Raw genomic sequence first — 19355 nt, forward strand, 5'->3', positions numbered from 1 at the left:
AGCGATAGTACAGAGGGTAGGACGCTTGCCTTCCACACAGCCGACCCGGGTTCAATCCCCAGCATCCCATAGGGTCCCCCCAGCACTTCCAGGAATAATTCCTGAGTGCAGAGACAGGAGTAACCCCTGAGCATCGCCAGGTGTGCCTCCCCCACAAATGAATTTGTTTATATAAATTTCATGTGCATGATTTCAAAGAAATCCTTCATTATATGAAAAGGAAAAACAAACCAACCTGTGAGGCGAGAACGATAGGACAGCCAGTATAGTGCTCACCTTGCACAAGCAGCCCCAGGGTCAATCCCTGGCATACTACACAGTTCCTCTAGCCCCTGGTCCGTCTCTGAATATAGTAAAGCCCCCATTCCTGAGCACAGAGCCAGGAGTCAGCCCTGAGCACCGTCGGGTATGACCCCCAAAACCAAAAAAGAAAAAAAAAACTCACAATGAGTAATCTCAAAAATGAAAAACAAGGGCTGAAGCGATAGCACGGCGGGTAGGGCGTTTGCCTTGCACGTGGCCGAACAGTGAGTGGCCCTTGAGCATCGCCGGGTGTGACCCAAAAAGCAAAAATAAAAAGAAAAGAAAAGAAAAACAAATAAATATCATAGCCAGTAATGTTTACAACCAAAACAGCTCAGGGGAGATGGCTTACGGGGCTGGAGTTCGCGCTTCGTGTGCGGGGAGAACCCACGCACCACGACACCACAAGCTCCGGGGAGCGCTGCCCGGTGCCAGCTGGCTGAGAAGTGGCAGGAGGACCTGGAGGGAAAGTTCGGTGCGTCACCCGCACGACAGAGGCACACCTGCCCCCACGTGGGCGGGATAATTCCTGGACCAAAATTGTTCCTGAACTCGCATGGCCACGCCAGCGTGCGCCGCACCGACGCTGGGTCCCTGCGCTGGGGGGCTGCCAGGCCGCCCCTTCGCAGGGGCGCACCGCGGGGCCGGGGAGCAGCGCTGGGGTGGGGGCGGGGGGACGATGAAGTCGCTTCTCCCCGAGGCTCGGGGCGGGCGAGGGCCCCCTCCCCCGCCGCCGCCGTCCCAGCCCCCCCCCCGAGACCCCCCGCGGGTGCGCTCTTGGGCAGGGCGCGCGGAGGGCGGTGCCCGCCCAAGGGAGGGCCGGCTCTGCGGGCCGGGGCGCGGAGCTCGTGCCGGGCGCCCCGCAGCCCTCCCCGGCGCCCCGAGGCGGCCGCCCAGCAGGGGCGTGTCCGGGTGCTCACCTGCCATTGGGCAGGTGGGGCGGCCGGGGCTCCGCCGGGAGCCCCGGAGTATAAATGCGGGACCGGTGGCCGCCGGGCCAGGCGCGTGGCGGGATGGAGGACAGCGTGTACCGGACTCGCTCGCTGGGGGTGGCGGCCGAGGGGCTCCCGGACCAGTACGCCGACGGCGAGGCGGCGCGCGTGTGGCAGCTGTACATCGGGGACACCAGCAGCCGCACGGCCGAGTACAAGGCCTGGCTGCTCGGGCTGCTGCGCCAGCACGGCTGCCAGAAGGTGCTCGACGTGGCCTGCGGCACTGGGTGAGCCCGGGGGGGAGTCGGGAGCCGGAGCCGGTGCGCGCGGGCAGGGGCGCGGGGCCGGGCGCACGGGCCGGGCCGGGCACGCAGGGGCCCGGGAGACCCAGCGGGGTCCGGCGGCCTCCGCGGCCAGACCGACGTGCGTTGGCTGCCCGCTCCAGCATTGTTCCCGCCCCGGGCGCTGGCTGGCCTTGGGCAGCGCGCACAGTTTACATTTGGCTACGTCTGCCCTGCCCGTGCCAGCGCTCGCTCCGGGCCAAGAACTTTGGATCCACCACAGTGTTTGAAATCCTCATAAAACTCCAGGTGGGAAGGCGTGAAAAACAGAGCTCGGAGCTGTCCAGGCCCCTGACCCCTCTGCCCCAGACAGAGATCCAGGTCGGGCCCTGTGCCTCGCCTGCGCCCACTCAGCTCCAGCGCTGACCCGGCCTCCGTTTGCTCCTCCCGCAGGCAGAACGCCCTCTCCTTCCCTGCTGGCCTCGAGGGTTCTTTGCGGGGCTCTGCATAAAGGCTGCTGGGTAGCAGGAAAAGGCTTAGGGCTCTTGTGCAGACTGGGAGACTAAGAGGAACTAGAAGTTCCACCATCCAGGGGACAGTGCCAGGGCTTCCTTCTTGCTTTCCTGACCCCCTTCTCCTCCCCCACCCCAGGGTGGACTCCATCATGCTGGTGGAGGAGGGTTTCAGTGTGACCAGCGTCGACGCTAGTGACAAGATGCTGAAGTACGCGCTGAAGGAGCGCTGGAACCGCCGGCATGAGCCTGCCTTTGACAAGTGGGGTACGTGGGTGGGCCCCTGGTAGTGGGTCCTCTGTCCCCTACTCTTTTGGCTCCTGGAAGTTGGGGGGGGCTGCTTTGTTTTCCTCAACGCAGATATGTGGGGGCAGGGTACAGGGCACTGCATGGCAAAGATGCTTCACATATTTGAGGATCAATGCCCAGCACCCAGACGGATCCACTGTCATTGTGTGTCTGCACAGGACTGAGTTATGGTATATGACAGGCCAGTTTTATATATTATTATTATTATTATTTTTATTATCTGGGGGGGCTGGAGCGATAGCATAGGGGTAGGTGTTTGCCTTGCACACAGCAGACCCAGGTTCGATTCCTCCGTCTCTCTCGGAGAGCCTGGCAAGCTACCAAGAGTATCCAGCCCTCACGGCAGAGCCTGGCAAGCTACCCATGGCATATTCGATATGCCAAAAACAGTAACAACAAGTCTCACAATGGAGACATTACTGGTGCCCGCTCAAGTAAATCGACGAATAATGGGACAACAGTGCTACAGTGCTATGTGGGGGGGTGTTTGGGGTCACACCTGGTGGCACTCAGGGGCTACTCCTGCCTCAGTGCTCAGGGGACCGATTGTAAGTAGTGCTGGGGATCTAACTGAGATCGGCCACACGTAAATCCTGTTTTATCTCCCCTGCCCCAGTGAAGGGTCAGTTTTAACAATGTAGCATTTTGTCTCTGTCTCCCAATAAAAACTCCTAAGTGGGGCTGGGGAGATAGTGTAGTGGGTAGACAGTGCATTGCCTTGAATGAGGCTGACAGTAATTTGATCCCCATGTGGCCCCCTGAGCACCTGCAGGAGTGATCCCTGAGCACAGAGCAGAAGTGATCCCTGAGCACCACCAGGTGTGGGGCTCTCCCTCCCCCCAAATAAAAAAAATACCCCATGGAGCTGGAGTGATAGCACAGTGGGTAGGGCATTTGCCTTGCACGAGGCCAACCCGGGTTCGAATCCCAGCATCCCATACGGTCCCCTGAGCATGGCCAGGAGTAATTCCTGAGTGCAGAGCCAGGAGTAACCCCTGTGCATCGCCAGGTATGACCCCCCCAAAAAAATACCCCAAACCCCATAAGCACAGAGCCCGCCTTGTCCACTTTGGCCTCCCTTTAATAAGCTTCACCACCCCCTTAAGACTGGGGAGTTAGGGGGTCGGAGAGAGAGTACAGAAGGGAGGGCGCTTGCCTTGCTTGTGGCTGACTGGGTTCAGTCCCTGGAATCCCAGATGGTGCCCTGCGCACTGCCAGAAGTGATTCCCAAGTGCAGAATGAGGAGTAACCCCTGAGTACTCCCTGGTGTAACCCCCCCAAAAGAAAAAAAAAAACAGAAAACTGGGGATTCATATGTGTCTTTGAGGGTAAACCTAGGCAGGGCTGTACTCAGTGGGGGTGGGTGCCGCTGGCCCTGTGGTGCCACCCTGATCCCTCTTCCCCCTTCTGGCCCCCAGTCATCGAGGAAGCCAACTGGATGACCCTAGACAAAGATGTGCCCCAGCCTCCGGGCGGGGGCTTTGATGCGGTCATCTGCCTGGGAAACAGCTTCGCCCACTTGCCGGACAGCACAGGTGAGCGGGGGTTAGGAAGCCCGGAGAGGGTCCTAGCGCTGGCTCCCCACATCCACCTACCACGGATGTCCGAGCTCCCGCGACAACACTCAGCTTTCTGTCCCCTCCTCCTCGGCAAGGCCCCCCAGGGAGGAGAGCTGGGCGGGGGAGGGGTGTAGGGGCCCCGGAGCCGACTCAGCCTCTGCCCCTACCTGGAGCTCAGGGGACCAGAGTGAGCACCGGCTGGCCCTGAAGAACATCGCGAGCAAGGTGCGGCCCGGGGGCGTGCTGGTCATCGACCATCGCAACTACGACCACATCCTCAGCACAGGCTGCGCGCCCCCCGGCAAGAACATCTACTATAAGGTGGGGCTGCTGGGGGAGGTGCCATCTGGGGCACAGGCTTCAGAGGGGCTACAGAGCCTGAGGCCCTGTCCTCCTGCGTCCCCACCTAGAGTGACTTGACCAAGGACATCACGACATCGGTGCTGACGGTGAATAACAAGGCCCACATGGTGACCCTGGATTACACGGTGCAGGTGCCCGGGGCTGGCCAGGGCGGCGCTGCTGGCTTGAGGTATCCCGAGGGCCGGGCAGGGGGTGGGGCTGGGGAAGGGGGTGCCCGGCGCTCATCCTCAGGCTGGGCCCGGGCTCTGTTGCAGCAAGTTCCGGCTCTCCTACTACCCACACTGCCTGGCGTCCTTCTCGGAGCTGCTCCGCGGCGCCTTTGGGGGCAAATGCCAGCACAGCGTCCTGGGCGACTTCAAGCCCTACAAGCCCGACCAGGCCTACATTCCCTGTTACTTCATCCACGTGCTGAAGAGGACGGGCTGAGCGGGGCCTCGGCTCTGGCTGTCCCAGGAGACAGGGACCTGCAGCTCCACCACGAAGCTCAGTCCCTGGGGCCCCACCCTGGAGGTGTGGGGTGCAGCGGACGACAGCCAAGGAAGGAGGGTGTGGGCTGACGCCTCTGAGGGGTGAACAATACATACAGTAGGCACCTTTTTCAGTTGCCACCTGCTTTGTGTTTATGCCTAAGGACGAGCCCGGGGTAGGCGCCTTCCTCATGCACTCACCCTGCTTCAGTCCCGGGCTCTTCTGGCCCCCCAGTACCGCCCGAGCAGAGCCAGGAGTGGCCTTTGCACATCACTGGGTCTGCTTCCCAAGCTCAAACAAACAGAAAAAATAAAGACAAGGGCCAGACGATATGCAGCAAAAGGGGGCAAGCCAGGAGGAAGCCCTGAGTTCCGCTGGGTGTGGCCCACACAAACAAAACAACAAAGATGAGGCTGGTGCCCTCTTGATCTCTCCCCAGGGTCATCTGCCTCCCATGGCCGCGGTTCCCCACGCCAGCCCCTCAGAGCACACTTCCAGCAGGGGGCAGCAGACACTTTATTTTCAGGCATGGCTGGAGACTCCCTGGGGTCCCATCCCCAAGCCCCTGTCTTTCTCCTGAGCAGACAGGCCTCCGTCTTGGACCTGTCCTGGGAGGGGGGCAGGCAGACGGCAGGGGGGCTCCGGGGGTCCTCAAGTGGCTTGGGGAAGAGCCCTTGCTTTTCCAAGTCTCCGAGGGTGCCCAGGGACTGGACTCACGAAGCTCATGCTTCTTGGTGCTGGAAGCCAGGCCCCACACCGCTGAGTCCCATGGGCACAGCCGGCCGCCAGGGCTGAGGCCGGGTGCAGGGTCTCTAGGTGGCAAACTTGCGCTGGATGCGTTTGTAGCGCAGCATGTCCTGCTCACTGACTGAGGGCTGCAGCCGGGCCGCGGCCTGCAGCAGGTCGTCCATGGTGAGCAGCAGCGCCGAGCTCCCGCTCTCCAGCCCTGCCAGGGGACAGGCACAGATGAGGCCACAGCCCTGTCCCGGGGAAGGGACCCTCCTCCCGGAGTTCCCCCACACCAGGCCCGGTTGGGGTCTGGTTCCGGGGTCCTGCTCACCCTCCTCCAGCTCCCGAACCCTGCGTTTGAGGGCCGTGGTCATGGCGTCTGAGCAGAGGGAGTAGAGGTCAGCACCGGTCAGCTGGGGCGGGCAGCGGTCCAGCACGTGCACCAGGCTCACGGCAGGCTCCAGCTTGAACCTGTGATGGGGACGCAGAAATAACAGGCTAACACCCTCCCCCCCACCCCCAGCCCCTGCAGCCCGCCCTTTGGGGGTGGCCCTGGAGAGGCGTTGTACTTGCGCGTGATGGCACTCAGCACCCGGAGCTGGGAGGCCCGGTCCTCGCTGGCCCCCACGAACACCAGCTTGTCGAATCTGCAGGGAGAGAGGCAGGGCCCTCAGGATGCCAGCGGGCTGGCGGTGTGGGGCTGGGGCTGAAGGGGAGTCGCACTCGGGGCTCGCACCGGCCAGGCCGCAGGAGGGCGGGGTCCAGGAGGTCCGGTCGGTTGGTGGCTCCGATCACGAACACATCCTTGGAGCTGTGGAGCCCATCCAGCTCGGCCAGGAGCTGGGACACCACCCTGCGGGCACACGGCATGAGCTGGGAGGGCGCCCTTCCGGCCTACCGCCCCTGCCGCTCCCGGGGACAGGGACCCCGGTGCGCAGGCAGTACTCCGAACCAGAAGTGCAGGAGCTCTGGGCGCCGCAAGACAAAGACCCCACCTCCCTGTGTCCTGGGGTGCAGGCCCCCCACCTGTCCATCACGCCTCCAGAATCGCCACTTCGCCCCCGGCTTGGGGCCAGGGAGTCCAGTTCATCGAAGAAGATGATGCAGGGGGCGGCGGCCCTGGCCCTGGCAAATACTGAGCAGAGGGGGAGCGGGGAGAGGGGGAGCTCGGAGGGGCTGGATGTCAGCCGGGGAGGAGCGGGGTTTGGCCACCCGTCACGAGCGAGCGGCCCAGCCGCCCCCCTTGGCCGGAAGTGAATGGGGGTGGGAGGGGGCGAGAGGGCGGGAGCTGGGGGTGGGGGGCTCCCCCAGCCTCACCTTCCCGCACGTTCTCCTCGCTCTGGCCCACGTACATGTTGATGAGCTCAGGCCCCTTAACGCTGAGGGAGAGGGTGGGACGGGGTGAGGCCCGCGGTCACTCAGGCGCCCTCTGGGCCAGCCCCTCCTGCCCCCTCTGCCGCACCTGAGGAAGGTGAGGCTGCACTCGGTGGCCACAGCCTTAGCCAGGAGGGTCTTGCCGGTGCCCGGGGGCCCGTGCAGCAGGAGGCCTGAGCGCCTCAGCCCCAGGGTCAGCAGCTCGGGGTGCTCCAGGGGCAGCTGGATGGTCTCAAGGATCTCCCGCTTCACCTCCTGCAGCCCGCCCACGTCGTGCCAGGACACGGAGGGGATCTGGGGGACCGGCGGGACCGTGCAGCAGGATGGGACAGCTGCCGCTGGGGACATGCTGGGGGACGGGGCAGTGTGCCACTTGGGACACGTGGGTGGGGGCAGGGAGGGCCCTGCCATCTACCTTGGGGGCTCCGACGGCTTGGGAGTGAGCGGCCTGCAGCTGCTCCAGGGCCTGCCCGAAGTCCTCAGCCAGGAGGGGGAAGCCAGCGGCACACAGCGCCCCCTCCTCCTCCTCTCTGCAGGGGGACACCAGGGCAGCCTCTGAGGGCCCCTCCCCTCCCCCATGACCCTCCGGGCCTTGCTCCCCTCCTCGCCAGCACCCCCCCACCTAGCACCCCCACCTGGCTCACCCTGTGTGCCTGATCCTGCTGCAGGCCGCCCGGCTGCTGTGGGTCACCAGGGCCTGGAGATCTCCTACCACCAAGCCCTGGGGAAGTGCAGGAAGGAAGGAAGGAGTCCGCGGGGGGCTGCTCCCTGCCCTTAGCAGGCCCCCAGTGCCCGGGCGCCCGCGCCTCAGTACTCACCGCACAGCGCCGTGCCAGCTGTGCCAGGCTCACCTCCTGGCCGAGGGGCAGGTGGGCCGTGAGTGCACGCAGGACACTGAGGCGCTGCCCCTCGGTCAGCACTGGTACCTCCAGCTCGTGGGGGAAGGCCGTGAGCACGTCGGCGGGCACGTCTTGGGCCCGGCTGGTGGCCGCCACCACCATGAGGGGAGGCCCACTGTGGACAGACCGCTGTGAGCTGGGGAGACGGCGGGGTGCAGGAGAGCCCCCAGGGCTGCTGGATCTTCTTTTGTTGCTTTTGGTTTGGGGGCCACCCCCAGTGGGGCTTGGGGCTTACTCCTGTGCGGTGCCGGGCATCAAACCTGTGTTGGTCCCTCCCCAAGCAGCCTGCTCCCCTGTATCTTCAACTCAGTGTTCCCCAAGAAAATCAAGGAGCCCAGACCCTTCCCTTAGGCTGTCCCTAAGCTCAGAGGGGAGGGAGGGCCAGCAAAGTGAGTCAGGGTGAGGTCCCGGGTTCAATCCCCGGCACCTCCAGAGAGCCACTCCAGCTCTCGGTGCCGCTGGGTGTGACCCTCCCAACAAAAGCAAAAAATAAAGGAAGAAAGATTGGAAGATGGGAGCCAGAGAGACTACCGGGGTGGGGCACTTGCCTTGTATGCTGCCAACCTGGGTCGGTCTCTGGAACCACACAGGGTCCCCCGAGCCCCCGCTAGGAGTGGTCCCTGAGCACAGAGCCATGAGTCCACCCTGAGCACATGAAGTCAGTGAGGCAGGTGGGTGCAGCAGCTGGGCCTGATACCTGCTCTGGGGGTCCTCGTCCAGGAGCAGCCGGCACAGCGTGGCCACCACGCGGGCATCCTCACCCAGCCCGTCTCGGTCCCGGCCCAGCAGGTGCACAGCTGTCAGCAGCAGGACCACCGGCCGGCAGTCCCGGGCCCGGGTGAAGGCGGCCTGCAGCTTGGTCTCCGCCGCCCCGCTGCTGTCTGCACAGAGGCTGGAGCAGGGCACCTGAGGAGGGTCCCCGAGGGCCTGTGAGCTGGGGGATGCGTGAGTGGGCAGGGAAAGTGAAAGGAGAAGTCTGAGGGTGGAGGCTTCCCTTTCTGGCAGGTAGAGATGAGAATGAACACACTAGACATGTCCTGCTCTTCTCAAGCCTCCCGCAAATCAAGTCTCATTCTCTGGCCCGACTACCCAGACCGTGACACCCGCCCTTCCCAATCCACAGACCCAGTGGGCCGGCCGCTGGACGGGGGAGGGCGAGTTCGAAGTGGGGAGGGCAGGCTGTGGGGGGTCCTCCTCGAGCAGCGCCCTCACCTTCAGCAGATGCACCCCCAGACGGCTGCAGGCAGCGGCCACGGCAGTGCTCTTCCCGCTGCCCGGGGGCCCCCGCAGGAGGACAGCGCCCACTCCTGTCAGCAGCGCCCCCCTGCACCCAGAGAAGGGACACACCTGCTTGGCCCTCTGGCCGGAGGCACAGGGACCCATGACTCCAGAGAGCATGCACCCCTCGCCGAGTGTCCCCCCCAAGGCCTGTCCCCACCGGGAGGCTCAGCCAGCAGACAAGATGGCTTCTCAGGCTGAGGACACAGGTATAGCACACACCCAGGACACAGGTGCTGGCAGCAGGGGTTCGAGCTCGGGCACTGCATGTATGCACGGCCCTCCTCGCCCACCCCACCGAGTGCCACAGTGAACTCTGAGGTCCACACCCCAGGGCCCACCCACCCATTTACCCTTGGCACTGCTGGCTGTGCCCACCCCCCGCCAAGTCACACACATGTAGATGAATTCCCTCAAGGGGAATGAGCGAGGGGGTCTGTGGTGAAAGCCGGGGCCTGGGAGCTGTCCCCGGGGACATTCTCCCCTGACTGCCCACGGCGGACAATGAGGCTACCTGAGCAGGGACCTGGAAGGACTGGGCCTATGGCCCCCTGGTCTTTTTTGGGTCATGCCTAGAGATGTTCAGGGGTTACTCCTGGCGGTGCTCAGGGGACCATACTGTATGCCAGGGATTGAACCCAGGTCAGCCAAGTGCCAGGCAAATGCCCTCCCCGCTGTGCTCTCGCTCCAGCTCCAGCAGGCCCCCTGGTTTGAGGGGGGTCCTTCCCCATCTCGCCCCATCTACCCAGCAGCTCACTCACCCCGGGCGGAGGCGAGGCTTCAGGGCGGTGCAGAGTTCGGTCACCAGGGCCTCCAGGCCCGGCGGAGACAGGCTGTGCCAGAGAGTGGCCGGGGCCACCGGGACAGGGCTGAGAGTGGAACCCACCTGGAAAGGTGGGAGGAAGCTCGGGTTCCCACAAGTCCTGGGGGCTCCCTTCCCCAGATCCCCCCGCTGGGACCTCACCAGGTACAAGGAGGTGTGGGTGGTGTCAGCCAAGTACGCACGGGCTGGCCCAGTCACTGCTTCTCCGACTGTTTTTTTCACTTTAAAATACACGTCCCGCCACCTGCGGGGAGATACGCTGCTGAGCCTGTCCACAGGCAAGAGGCTGTCCCTCCCTCATCACATAGGCCCACAGCAGGGACCCTGCAGGAATGCCCACGGATATGAAGGGGACACATTGTTCATCGGGGGCTGGAGAGATTGACAGTCGGCAAGGCACTTGCTTTGCAGGCAGCCGACTTGGTCCTCTGAGCCCTGCCAGGAGTGATCCCTGAGCACAGAACCAGGAGTCAGCCCTGAGCACCGCAGGCTGTGGCCCCAAAACAAAACAAAATTCCTAAGCCAAAGATTCCTCCTTGGCTCTCGGCCTGATGACATGTGTGCACAGAGGGCAGCCACTGGTTGGGTGCTAGGGGCAAAGGGTCCACTCCTCCAATCTAGGACACCACCGTTACCCTGAGCAAAATGGTCTGTCACTGGCTGTGGAACAGTCTCCCCTTCAAATATGTACCCGGCAAGGCCCCTCAAAACCCAAGGGAAGGGATACTGGACTCTTAGCCAATAATCCACAGAATCCAATGACATCCAATGTGAAAGATTCTTTCTTCTAGTTTGTATTTTCTCTTGGGGCCACACCTAGCAGTGCTCTGGACTGACTCCTGGCTTTGCATTCAGGGCTCAGGGGGGCCTTATAGGATGCTGAGGATCAGATACAGGTCAGCCTCCTGCAGGCAAGCGTCCTACCTGCTGCACTATCACTCCAGCCACTCGTTCTTAAGATTTTGGTCTTTGGGCCACACCTGGTGGTACTCTAGTACTAGTTCTGGTGTTGTGGAGGCAAAACCAAGGCTTCTCAGATGCAAGGTGTTGCCAGCTTCTGAACCATCACCCCAGTACTAGAAGCCTTTATTTTAATGGCACATTAAAATTATCTGAGAAACTTTCGAGTAGAAAATCAACATCTCTCATACGTTTATCAATCCCCAAGAAGGTAAGTGGCTGTCAGGGGCTGAGGTAAGAAGTGACTACGAGGGGCCGGAGCGATAGCACAGCGGGTAGGGCGTTTGCCTTGCACGCGGCCGACCCGGGTTCGATCCCCGGCATCCCATATGGTCCCCCAAGCACCGCCAGGAGTAATTCCTGAGTGCAAAGCCAGGAGTAACCCCTGAGCATCGCTGGGTGTGACCCAAAAAAGCAAAAAAAATAAAATAAAAAAAATAAAAAATAATAAAATAAAATTCTGCTTCCCCTCCTTTCAATGCTCTCCATTTAAAAAAAAAAAAAAAAAAGAAGTGACTACGAGGGGCTGGAGCGATAGCACAGCGGGTAGGGCGTTTGCCTTGCACACAGCCGACCCAGGTTCGAGTCCCAGCATCCCATATGGTTCCCTGAGCACTGCCAGGAGTAATTCCTGAGTGAAGAGCCAGGAGTAACCCCTGAGCATCGCTGGGTGTGATCCAAAAAGAAAAAAAAGAAGTGACTAAGTGACTATGATTGGAGAGGTAGCTTTTTTTTTTTTTTTTTTTTTTTGCTTTTTGGGTCACACCCAGCGATGCTCAGGGGTTACTCCTGGCTCTTCACTCAGGAATTACTCCTGGCAGTGCTCAGGGAACCATATGGGATGCTGGGAATCGAATCCGGGTTGACCACGTGCAAGGCAAATGCCCTACCCATTGTGCTATCGCTCCAGCCCCAAGAAAGGTAGCTTCTTTTGTTCTTTTGGGGCTGATGAAAACGTGCTAGGATTAGTGGTATTGACTATACAACTTTGAAATTTTACTAAAAGCCACTTACTTTACACTTTATTTAAGGGGGGATGTCTGGAGGTGCTCAGAGTTTATTCCTGCCACTGTGTTCAGGGATCACTCCTGATGATGTTCAAGAAACCATATGCCTTGTCAGAGATCTAACCAGGGTCAGCCATGTGCAAGGCAAGAGTCTTAATCTCTACTATCTCTCCAGCCCTACATTTAATTTAATTTTCTTTTTTTAGTTTTGGGGTCATACCTGGTGATGATCAGGTTTTTGCTCAAGGATCATTCCTGGTAGGCTTGGGGAATTGTGTATGGTGCCAGGGATAGAACCCAGGCAAATGAACACCCCTACGTGCTATACTTTTTTTGGCTGGTGAGGTGGGGGCTTTTGGGTCACACCCAGTGATGCCCAGGGATTATTCCTGGCTCTACACTCAGTAATTACTCTGGTAGTGCTCAAGGGACCATATGGGATGCTGGGGATAGAACCTGAGTTGGCCAGGTACAAGATAAACATTCTATCCACTGTACTATTACTCCGGCCTCATATATATATATATATATATATATATATATACACACACACACACACACAGAGGCCAGAGTGATATATGTATATGTATATATATTTAAATACAGACTACTGAAAGCTTATCACATATATGCCTTTAGCTACTTTGAACACTCAGTTCTTGTCCAGAGGGATCATTTCTAACTATTATTGTCATACAGGTCTCTTCTCTATCCTAATTCCTGCTGTACTATTGCTCTAGCCACTACGCTTTTTTTCTCAGGGGGGGTGAGTGCTCAGAGGACCACATACTGCCAGGGATAAATTCCAGGCTCCTGCATGCAAAGCACTGCTCAGCTCATCAGTCTTCTCTCTGGCCCCTGAAGTTTATATTGTTTTGATGTGTGGGGCCACACCCTCCTGTGCTCAGGGTTTACTTCTGGCTCGACACTCATGATGGATCACTCCTGATGGTGCTCAGGGGGCCAGACGTGGCTCTGGGGATCACACCTGGCTAGGGTGCATGCAAGGCAAACACCTTACCCCCTGCACTATCTCTCCAGCCCCTGCATTTTACACTCGAAGAGCATGTACTGCTATGATATGTTTATTACATGTCAACTACAGAGTGATCATTTTCCCTTCCACTAGAAGAGTCAACAAGACACCTCCAGCCCTGGTCTCATCTTAATTCTGTTCCAATTGGCCTGAAGCAACACTCAGATACGTGCTTTTTGTTGGTTTGTTTTGTTTTCAGGTTATAGTTAGTATAGTTCAGGGATCACTCCTGGCAGTACTTGGGGGACCATGAGATGCTCAGGAAGAACCCCTGAGCATTGCTTGGTACATCCCCCCTACCTCCTAGCGTGTGTGGGGGAACAACCAACTTCTCCCATCAGCTGAGGTCCAAGCAGTCTCCTCGCTGCACCATTCCCTATGGAACTCTGTGGCCAGAGTCATGAGGAAAGGAAGGCTGGAGCGCTGCTTGGGGTCTTACTTGGTTTGGCTCTCAGTCCCTTCTCAGCAGAGGGTTGGGGAAGAGAGCACCAGGGCAGCGCCAATGCATTGCCCAGGAAGCACCTGTGTTCACCCATCAGTGAGGGCAGAGACCACAGCCTTGTGCAGGTGGGAGGGATGGCCTGAATCCTGGACCCAGGACTGTCACCCAGGCCTGGGCTACTCGACTGTTAGTGCTTACCGAGGCAAACCGACAATCTCTTTGAGGAGAAAGATTCCCCCAACGCCAGTGGTTTCCAATGTTTCCGTGACACACCTGTTTGAGGGCCTAAAGGTATGTACCTGTCTCTTCTCAAGAAGGTACATGACAGGGCTGGAGCAATAGCATAGGTAGGGCATTTGCCTTGCACATGGCCAGCCCAGGTTCGATTCCTGGCATCCCATATGGTTCCCTGAGCACTGCCAAGAGTAATTCCTGACTGCAGAGCCAGAAGTAACCACTGCGCATTGCCGGGTGTGACCCAAAAAGGGAAAGAAAAAAAAAAAAGAAGGCACATGACAGAGTCCAGGAGACAGCTCAAAGGGTTGAGTGTGCACTGCATGGTCCCCCAGCACTGCTGGGAACAGTCCCCTGAGCACTGCCAGGTGGAGTCCCCAAACCCCAACAAAAACCCTGTAACAATACCAAGCTGTTCTCATGCACAAGATTATTCCATGCGGCTTCTTGGAGGGGAGGAAACGCCAGCCCCAGCCCCAGCTGCATACCTGAGCGGCTGCTCTGGGCTTCCTTCCAGGGTCTCTACTTGCCCAACTGTTGACACACACAGAACATCTCCTTCCTGGACCGCCCTGCAACACAGCAGTGGCCCCTGTCAGCCCACAAGGAGTTGAGGGTGCGGGCCGGCGCCTTCCCCGCCTCCATTGGCATGCAGTCCCCTTCTTACGGCCTTCCATCCCACCCAGAGATCCCAAGCAGTCCTGCAGAAACAAGTGACCCCTCCAGGAGCCGCGGGAAGAGCAGAGGACAGGGCCACAGAGGTGAAACTGGCTCTTCCTGGTTCTTTGACATCAGAGAGGTTTGTCCCAGCATCACAAGTCTAGACACGCCTCACAGTTCAGATACTATCTGACGTAGCAAGAAGTTTCAAGCCACAATAGCCCCTGAAATGGTGCCTTGAACATTTTTTTAAACCTCTTGAAAAGTTAGGGGCTGGAATGATAGCACAGCACAGGTAGGGGGTTTGCCTTGCACATGGCCGGCCCGGGTTTGATTCCCAGCATCCCATATGGTTTCCCGAGCTTTGCCAGTAGTGATTCCTGAGTGCAGAGCCAGGAGTAACCCCTGAGCATCGCCGGGTGTGACCCAAAAAGCAAAAAATAATAATAAAAAAAACACCCCTTAATAAGAGGGTAAGGTGCTTGCCTTGCACACAGCTTACCCAGGGTTCTATTCCCAACACCTCCTGTGGCCCCCTGAGCCCCAACAGGAGTGATCTCTCAGTGCAGAGTCAAAGTAAGCTCTAAGTAACATCAGGTGTGCCCCCGCCCTGCCGACACTGGTGGTTCAGGGGTTGGGGAAGTGGCCTGGTATATGCAAGGTTCTGGGTTCCATCCCTGGCACTGCCAGACGTCAGGCACTGCCAGATGTGACCTCCAAATAAATACATTATCCAGAAAAGCCAGAGGCTCAAAGATGGGGAGGGAAGGAGAGGGAGCAGCGCAGGTGGTGTGCCCCTTCCTGAAAGCACTGTGCAGCTAACCTGGGCGTCTGAAAGTGCCGGTAGAGAACACGGTCATAGTTCCCGCTAGTGCTGTAATGGGGAGAGGATACGATCTCGACGTGCAGCTCTTTGGCAAACGGCGGCCCAGACAGCATGGAGCAGCTTCTCTGGTCTTCAGGGGCGCAGCTGCCTTCCGAGAACCTCTAGCCGAGAAATAACCGCTACTTTATAACCTGCTTCCAGGGAGTCAGGCTCAGCTCTCTCTGAGCCACTCATCAATTTCCATCCTCTATCCTTCCCATAAGGACTCATCCTGTACAAGGTGTGGCCTAGGTCCCTGAGCTGAATCCCCATAATCCTGACACAGAGACCAGGGGCTGGAGAGATAGTACGGCTGGGAAGGCCCTTGCCGTGACGAGGGTTCCATTTTTAAAACCGCATTAAGGTCCCTCGAGCCCAGCCAGGAGTGATCCCTGAGTGTTGAGAGTGAGAGAGAGTGAGAGAGAACGAGAGAGACAGAGGGAGAAGGAGAGAGGGCAGACACCAAAGAGAAACGTAACCTTCCTAGAACACCTTTAGGTTGACTGGGGGTCAGTGAGACAGCAAGAAACACCTTGTTCCCACAAGTTCCTGGAGTGACACCAGGGACCAGTAGATTGAGAGCAAGTAGGCGTTACTGGGGACACTGAATTCAGGCTGTGGGGCAGGGTCTGGCCTCAGGGAAGGTAGAAGAGTTGGGTGAGTGGATGAAGGCCATTGTGTGAGCTCTAAGCAGCTCTCCATTCCCACTCCTGCAGAGCTGAGACCGCCCGATCTCTGCCAGCATCGGTCAGTACAACTTGGCCAGTGACAGAAATGTACCTGAAATGTGACTAAAGCACCCCCAAGAACTCAGGTTTCAGTTTTGATTAATTTACGACGAGCCACAATGTGGCCAGTGGCTTTTCATACTGGACCCTACAGATATAACCATATATCCATGTGTTTAATGAAACTTCAAACCTGTCTCCGTAAATACAATTATTTTTGAATTAAGCAACTCGAAGGCAGGGAAAAAAATTAAAAAAAAAAAACCTCTTGGATATATATTTTATTTTTTTTGCAGTGCTGACTATGGAACTCAGGCTCACACATTCAAGGCATGTGCTCCACCACTGACTCACACCCTCTAGACTATGGGAGAATAAAACAAATGCCCTGGGCAGAGACAAAAAGCTCTAAGAAAAAGGAGGGGCCTGTGACAAGTGTGGTGACAGGAATATGCAAGGCTTTGTGGGGGGCATCTTGGGAGGCAGCCCAGCTCAATGGCATAGTGCCTTGGCCCTATGCTATGAGCCTAGTTGGGAAAGAATAGAAGAGGTGCAGGGGGTAGTTCAAACGGTGTGATAGAGCACATACCGAGCAAGTTTATCCCCAGCACAGTATCACATAACCCCCCCCCCCCCGCTTTTCAACCCCCAATGCACTGCCAGAAGTGGTCCTAGGTTTTAAGAAAAGTGACATCTTTAGGGGCTGGAGAGATAGCACAGCGGGTAGGGCGTTTGCCTTGCACGTGGCCGACCTGGGTTCAAATCCCAGCATCCCATATGGTCCCCTGAGCACGGCCAGGGGTAATTCCTGAGTGCAGAGCCAGGAGTAACCCCTGTGCATCGCCGCCAGGTGTGACCCAAAAAGCAAAAAAAAAAAGAAAAGTGACATCTTTAGACGGACCTTAAGGAGAAGGCAGGATTTTAACAAATAGGAAGGAATCCAAAGTCAAAGACGAGCAAAAGCAGTGGCTCGAGAGATAAGACAGTGGGTAGGGTGCTCGCCTTGCACAGAGCAGACCTGGATTTAAGCCCAGTCAAGAGTGATTCCTGAACACAGGGCTGGGAGTAAGCCCTGAGCACAGATGAATGTGACCCCCCCTCCCCACCGGAGGAAAAAAAAAAAGATAAACAAGAGTAAATGGAGTGAAGTCCTATTCTCCATCCTACCCAGCAGAAGCCCTGATATATTTGCAATTCAACCAAGAATGGAGATCAATACAGTCTGCAATTTGACCTCCCGCCTGAATAGGTGAAAGCCCTTCTCACTGCACCGCCTCCTGAGACTGCAGGAATAAGGCTGCGAGAGAATGGAAGGTCTAAGCTCTAAGGCATAACGGCCCTCCCCTCACCAGGTGCCGTCAGGGGCCTGGGGAACACTGGTAATGTTGGGAGTGGTAGGGCTCCATACCCAAACCACAGGGTCAACGACACTGAACACATGAGTTCCAAATGACAAGCACCAAACTTTAAAATGTGCTTGTCAAGATGGAGGCTGGGGACTGGAGTGACCATACAGCAGGTCGCGCCCTTTGTCTAGCACTCAGCCCGCCCAGGTTCCATCCTCAGCATCCCACGGACCGCCGGGAGTCATTTCTGACTGCAGAGCCAGGAGGCAGGATGTGGCCCCCAAACAAAACAAAACAGGATGGCAGTCGGCAGGAAACTTGGGGGCACCGGAGTAAGTTGACAGCGGTGGTGGGATTGCTGCTAGAACACTGTATGCCTAAACCTCTACTGTAACTCTTGAAATCACGGTTCTTGTGTCCATTTTTTTTTTTTATAGCTGCAGCAGTGGGGATAAGGAGGACTTTTCTGACCCAGCCCTGGGTCCTACCTGAATTCTGAGCTCTCCCACTTCCAGGGGGTCACAGCCAAGATTAAAAACCAGAGTGGCAGGCACGAGGGCCAGTCCGTCGGCGAGGGGCTCTTCCGGCTGCCCAGCGCCGGGGCCCAGTCTCCCGGCGAGGTCCCAGGGAGGCTCGATCGCCTGCACGGTGGCCAGGCGTGGCTGGCAAGCGCTGGCTGCCCCTCCGGCCCGGGTCACCCACACCCACTCCCCCTGGAAGAGGCCGAGGTTCCGGAGACAGCGCCGGCTCACGCCCAGGGACTCGCCCGTCCCGCCCAGAACGCCCCGAAGCCGCCGGGCAGTGTGGCAAGCCGCGAAGGAGGACACCAGCGGCGGAGGCGGGGGCCGGCTCATGTCCCCCGTCTCGGGGCCCGGCTTGGCCCGGCCCCGGAGCTCGGTCACGGCCAGCCGCGTCCCTGGCCCCAGCAGCCCTTGCAGCGCCGGCCGCGTTTCGAGCACCCGCGGGCCGGCCGCCAGCAGGGTCTCTCCGCGCCTCACCAGCAGCGGCCCGACCCGCGGCGCGAGCGCGGGGCCCGGCCCCGTGCCCAGCAGCGCCCAGCTGAGCGCGGGGGGCCGGCGCACGGGCCGCGCCCGCACCCACGTGCCGGAGCCCAGGGCCAGGAGCCTGAGCAGCGCGCGGCTGACCAGCAGCGGCGGCGGCCCGGGGCGCTGTTCCGCGGGCCCCGGGCCCGGGCCCTCCACGGCCGCCACGAGCAGCGCCGGCCCCGCCGGGCTCTCCCCCGCGGGCCGCAGGGCCAGCACCAGGCCCGGCCCCGCCACCGGCCACGGGCCCCCCGGCGGCACCAGCACCGCCAGCGGGGGTGTCTCGGCCGGGAAGGGGTCCAGGAGCCGCAACACGCCCAGAGCCATGACGGCTGGAGTCCGCCTAGAGCACGCAGGCGCGCGGCTTCCGGGGCTCGGAGGCCCGTCTCCGGGGCGGGGCAACGTCACTTCCGCTTCCTCCGGGGGCGGGCCGAGGAGAGTGGGCGGAGCCCCGGAGTCCCGCGCATGCTCGGAGCAGGAGCGTGGCACCTGGGATTAATCCGGGAGGTTCTTTGTTGCACCAACGGTCTGCTGTGGTTTATCCTTTGCTCACGCGCCCTTTGAGAGCTTTAAGAGATTTGCTTTTGGCGCCTGCCAGGGATATAATGTCCTTTTAACTATTATGCCCAAAGCATGTACTTAATTGTTCATTGGGGTAAGCCGTGAACAGTCTGGACCAACTCAGCCTAGTAACTGGGAGCTAGCTGTGAGTGGAGTGTTGAGGAAGTTCACTCCTCCGTGGAACTCCTACAAGTTCTACTCTGGAACGGGAGGGACTGAGGTCCGGGGGTTGCGGGGAACGTTGCAGGAACGAATAGTAGGATTATAAAACGGTCCCAGGAGCGCAGTGGATCTGTAGTAGCAGCTGGCTGAATTGCCTTGTGATTCATGTAGCACTGGAATGCTGGGTGCTGCCACACCTGTTCCAGTACATCCTACACGAAACCCACGTTCCAATGTTTCTGTCCTAGTCGTTCTACTCTTGTTAAACTTGAAATGAAGACAAACCAGCATTGCTTTTTTCATCCTTCCAAAAGCAGTTATTCTCCCCACCTGCTTCCAGCCCCCAGTCTTTGCATAGAAGCCCATCTGCAGTTTCTTTCCTAGATTTGGGTCAGGTAGCAGAACAGGCAGAAGAGGGCTGAGTCCAGAGCAAGGCAGTAGGGTTAGAGAGACAGATCGACGGAATTCTTGTTTTTGCATG

At 58.9% G+C, this 19355-nt stretch overlaps 2 protein-coding genes across 3 annotated transcripts; one reads left to right on the plus strand and one right to left on the minus strand.

The window, feature by feature from the left end:
- Positions 1 to 1197: 1197 nt before the first annotated feature.
- On the plus strand, positions 1198 to 4856 carry GNMT (glycine N-methyltransferase). Its single transcript, XM_004605803.2, has 6 exons — positions 1198 to 1522; positions 2168 to 2295; positions 3756 to 3872; positions 4075 to 4217; positions 4307 to 4428; positions 4514 to 4856. The coding sequence occupies exons 1-6, from the start codon at positions 1278 to 1280 to the stop codon at positions 4683 to 4685; spliced, it is 927 nt and encodes a 308-aa protein (XP_004605860.2). The 5' UTR covers positions 1198 to 1277; the 3' UTR covers positions 4686 to 4856.
- Positions 4857 to 5224: 368 nt separating this feature from the next.
- On the minus strand, positions 5225 to 18511 carry PEX6 (peroxisomal biogenesis factor 6). Of its 2 annotated transcripts, none has more exons than XM_055136412.1 (17): positions 17597 to 18511; positions 14993 to 15156; positions 13998 to 14081; positions 9972 to 10074; positions 9769 to 9893; positions 8942 to 9053; positions 8427 to 8635; positions 7649 to 7865; positions 7475 to 7551; positions 7246 to 7360; positions 6919 to 7124; positions 6774 to 6835; positions 6483 to 6591; positions 6193 to 6309; positions 6026 to 6103; positions 5788 to 5927; positions 5225 to 5673 (listed from the first exon to the last, which is right to left on the minus strand). In XM_055136412.1, the coding sequence occupies exons 1-17, from the start codon at positions 18476 to 18478 to the stop codon at positions 5540 to 5542; spliced, it is 2934 nt and encodes a 977-aa protein (XP_054992387.1). In that variant the 5' UTR covers positions 18479 to 18511; the 3' UTR covers positions 5225 to 5539. The 2 variants fall into 2 exon arrangements, with proteins under 2 accessions (XP_054992387.1, XP_054992388.1); XM_055136413.1 differs by having other exon boundaries at positions 7649 to 7844; positions 17597 to 18509.
- Positions 18512 to 19355: the final 844 nt, after the last annotated feature.

Source organism: Sorex araneus, chromosome 4 (assembly GCF_027595985.1).
Source record: "Sorex araneus isolate mSorAra2 chromosome 4, mSorAra2.pri, whole genome shotgun sequence".
Classification (NCBI taxonomy): Eukaryota; Metazoa; Chordata; class Mammalia; order Eulipotyphla; family Soricidae; genus Sorex; species Sorex araneus.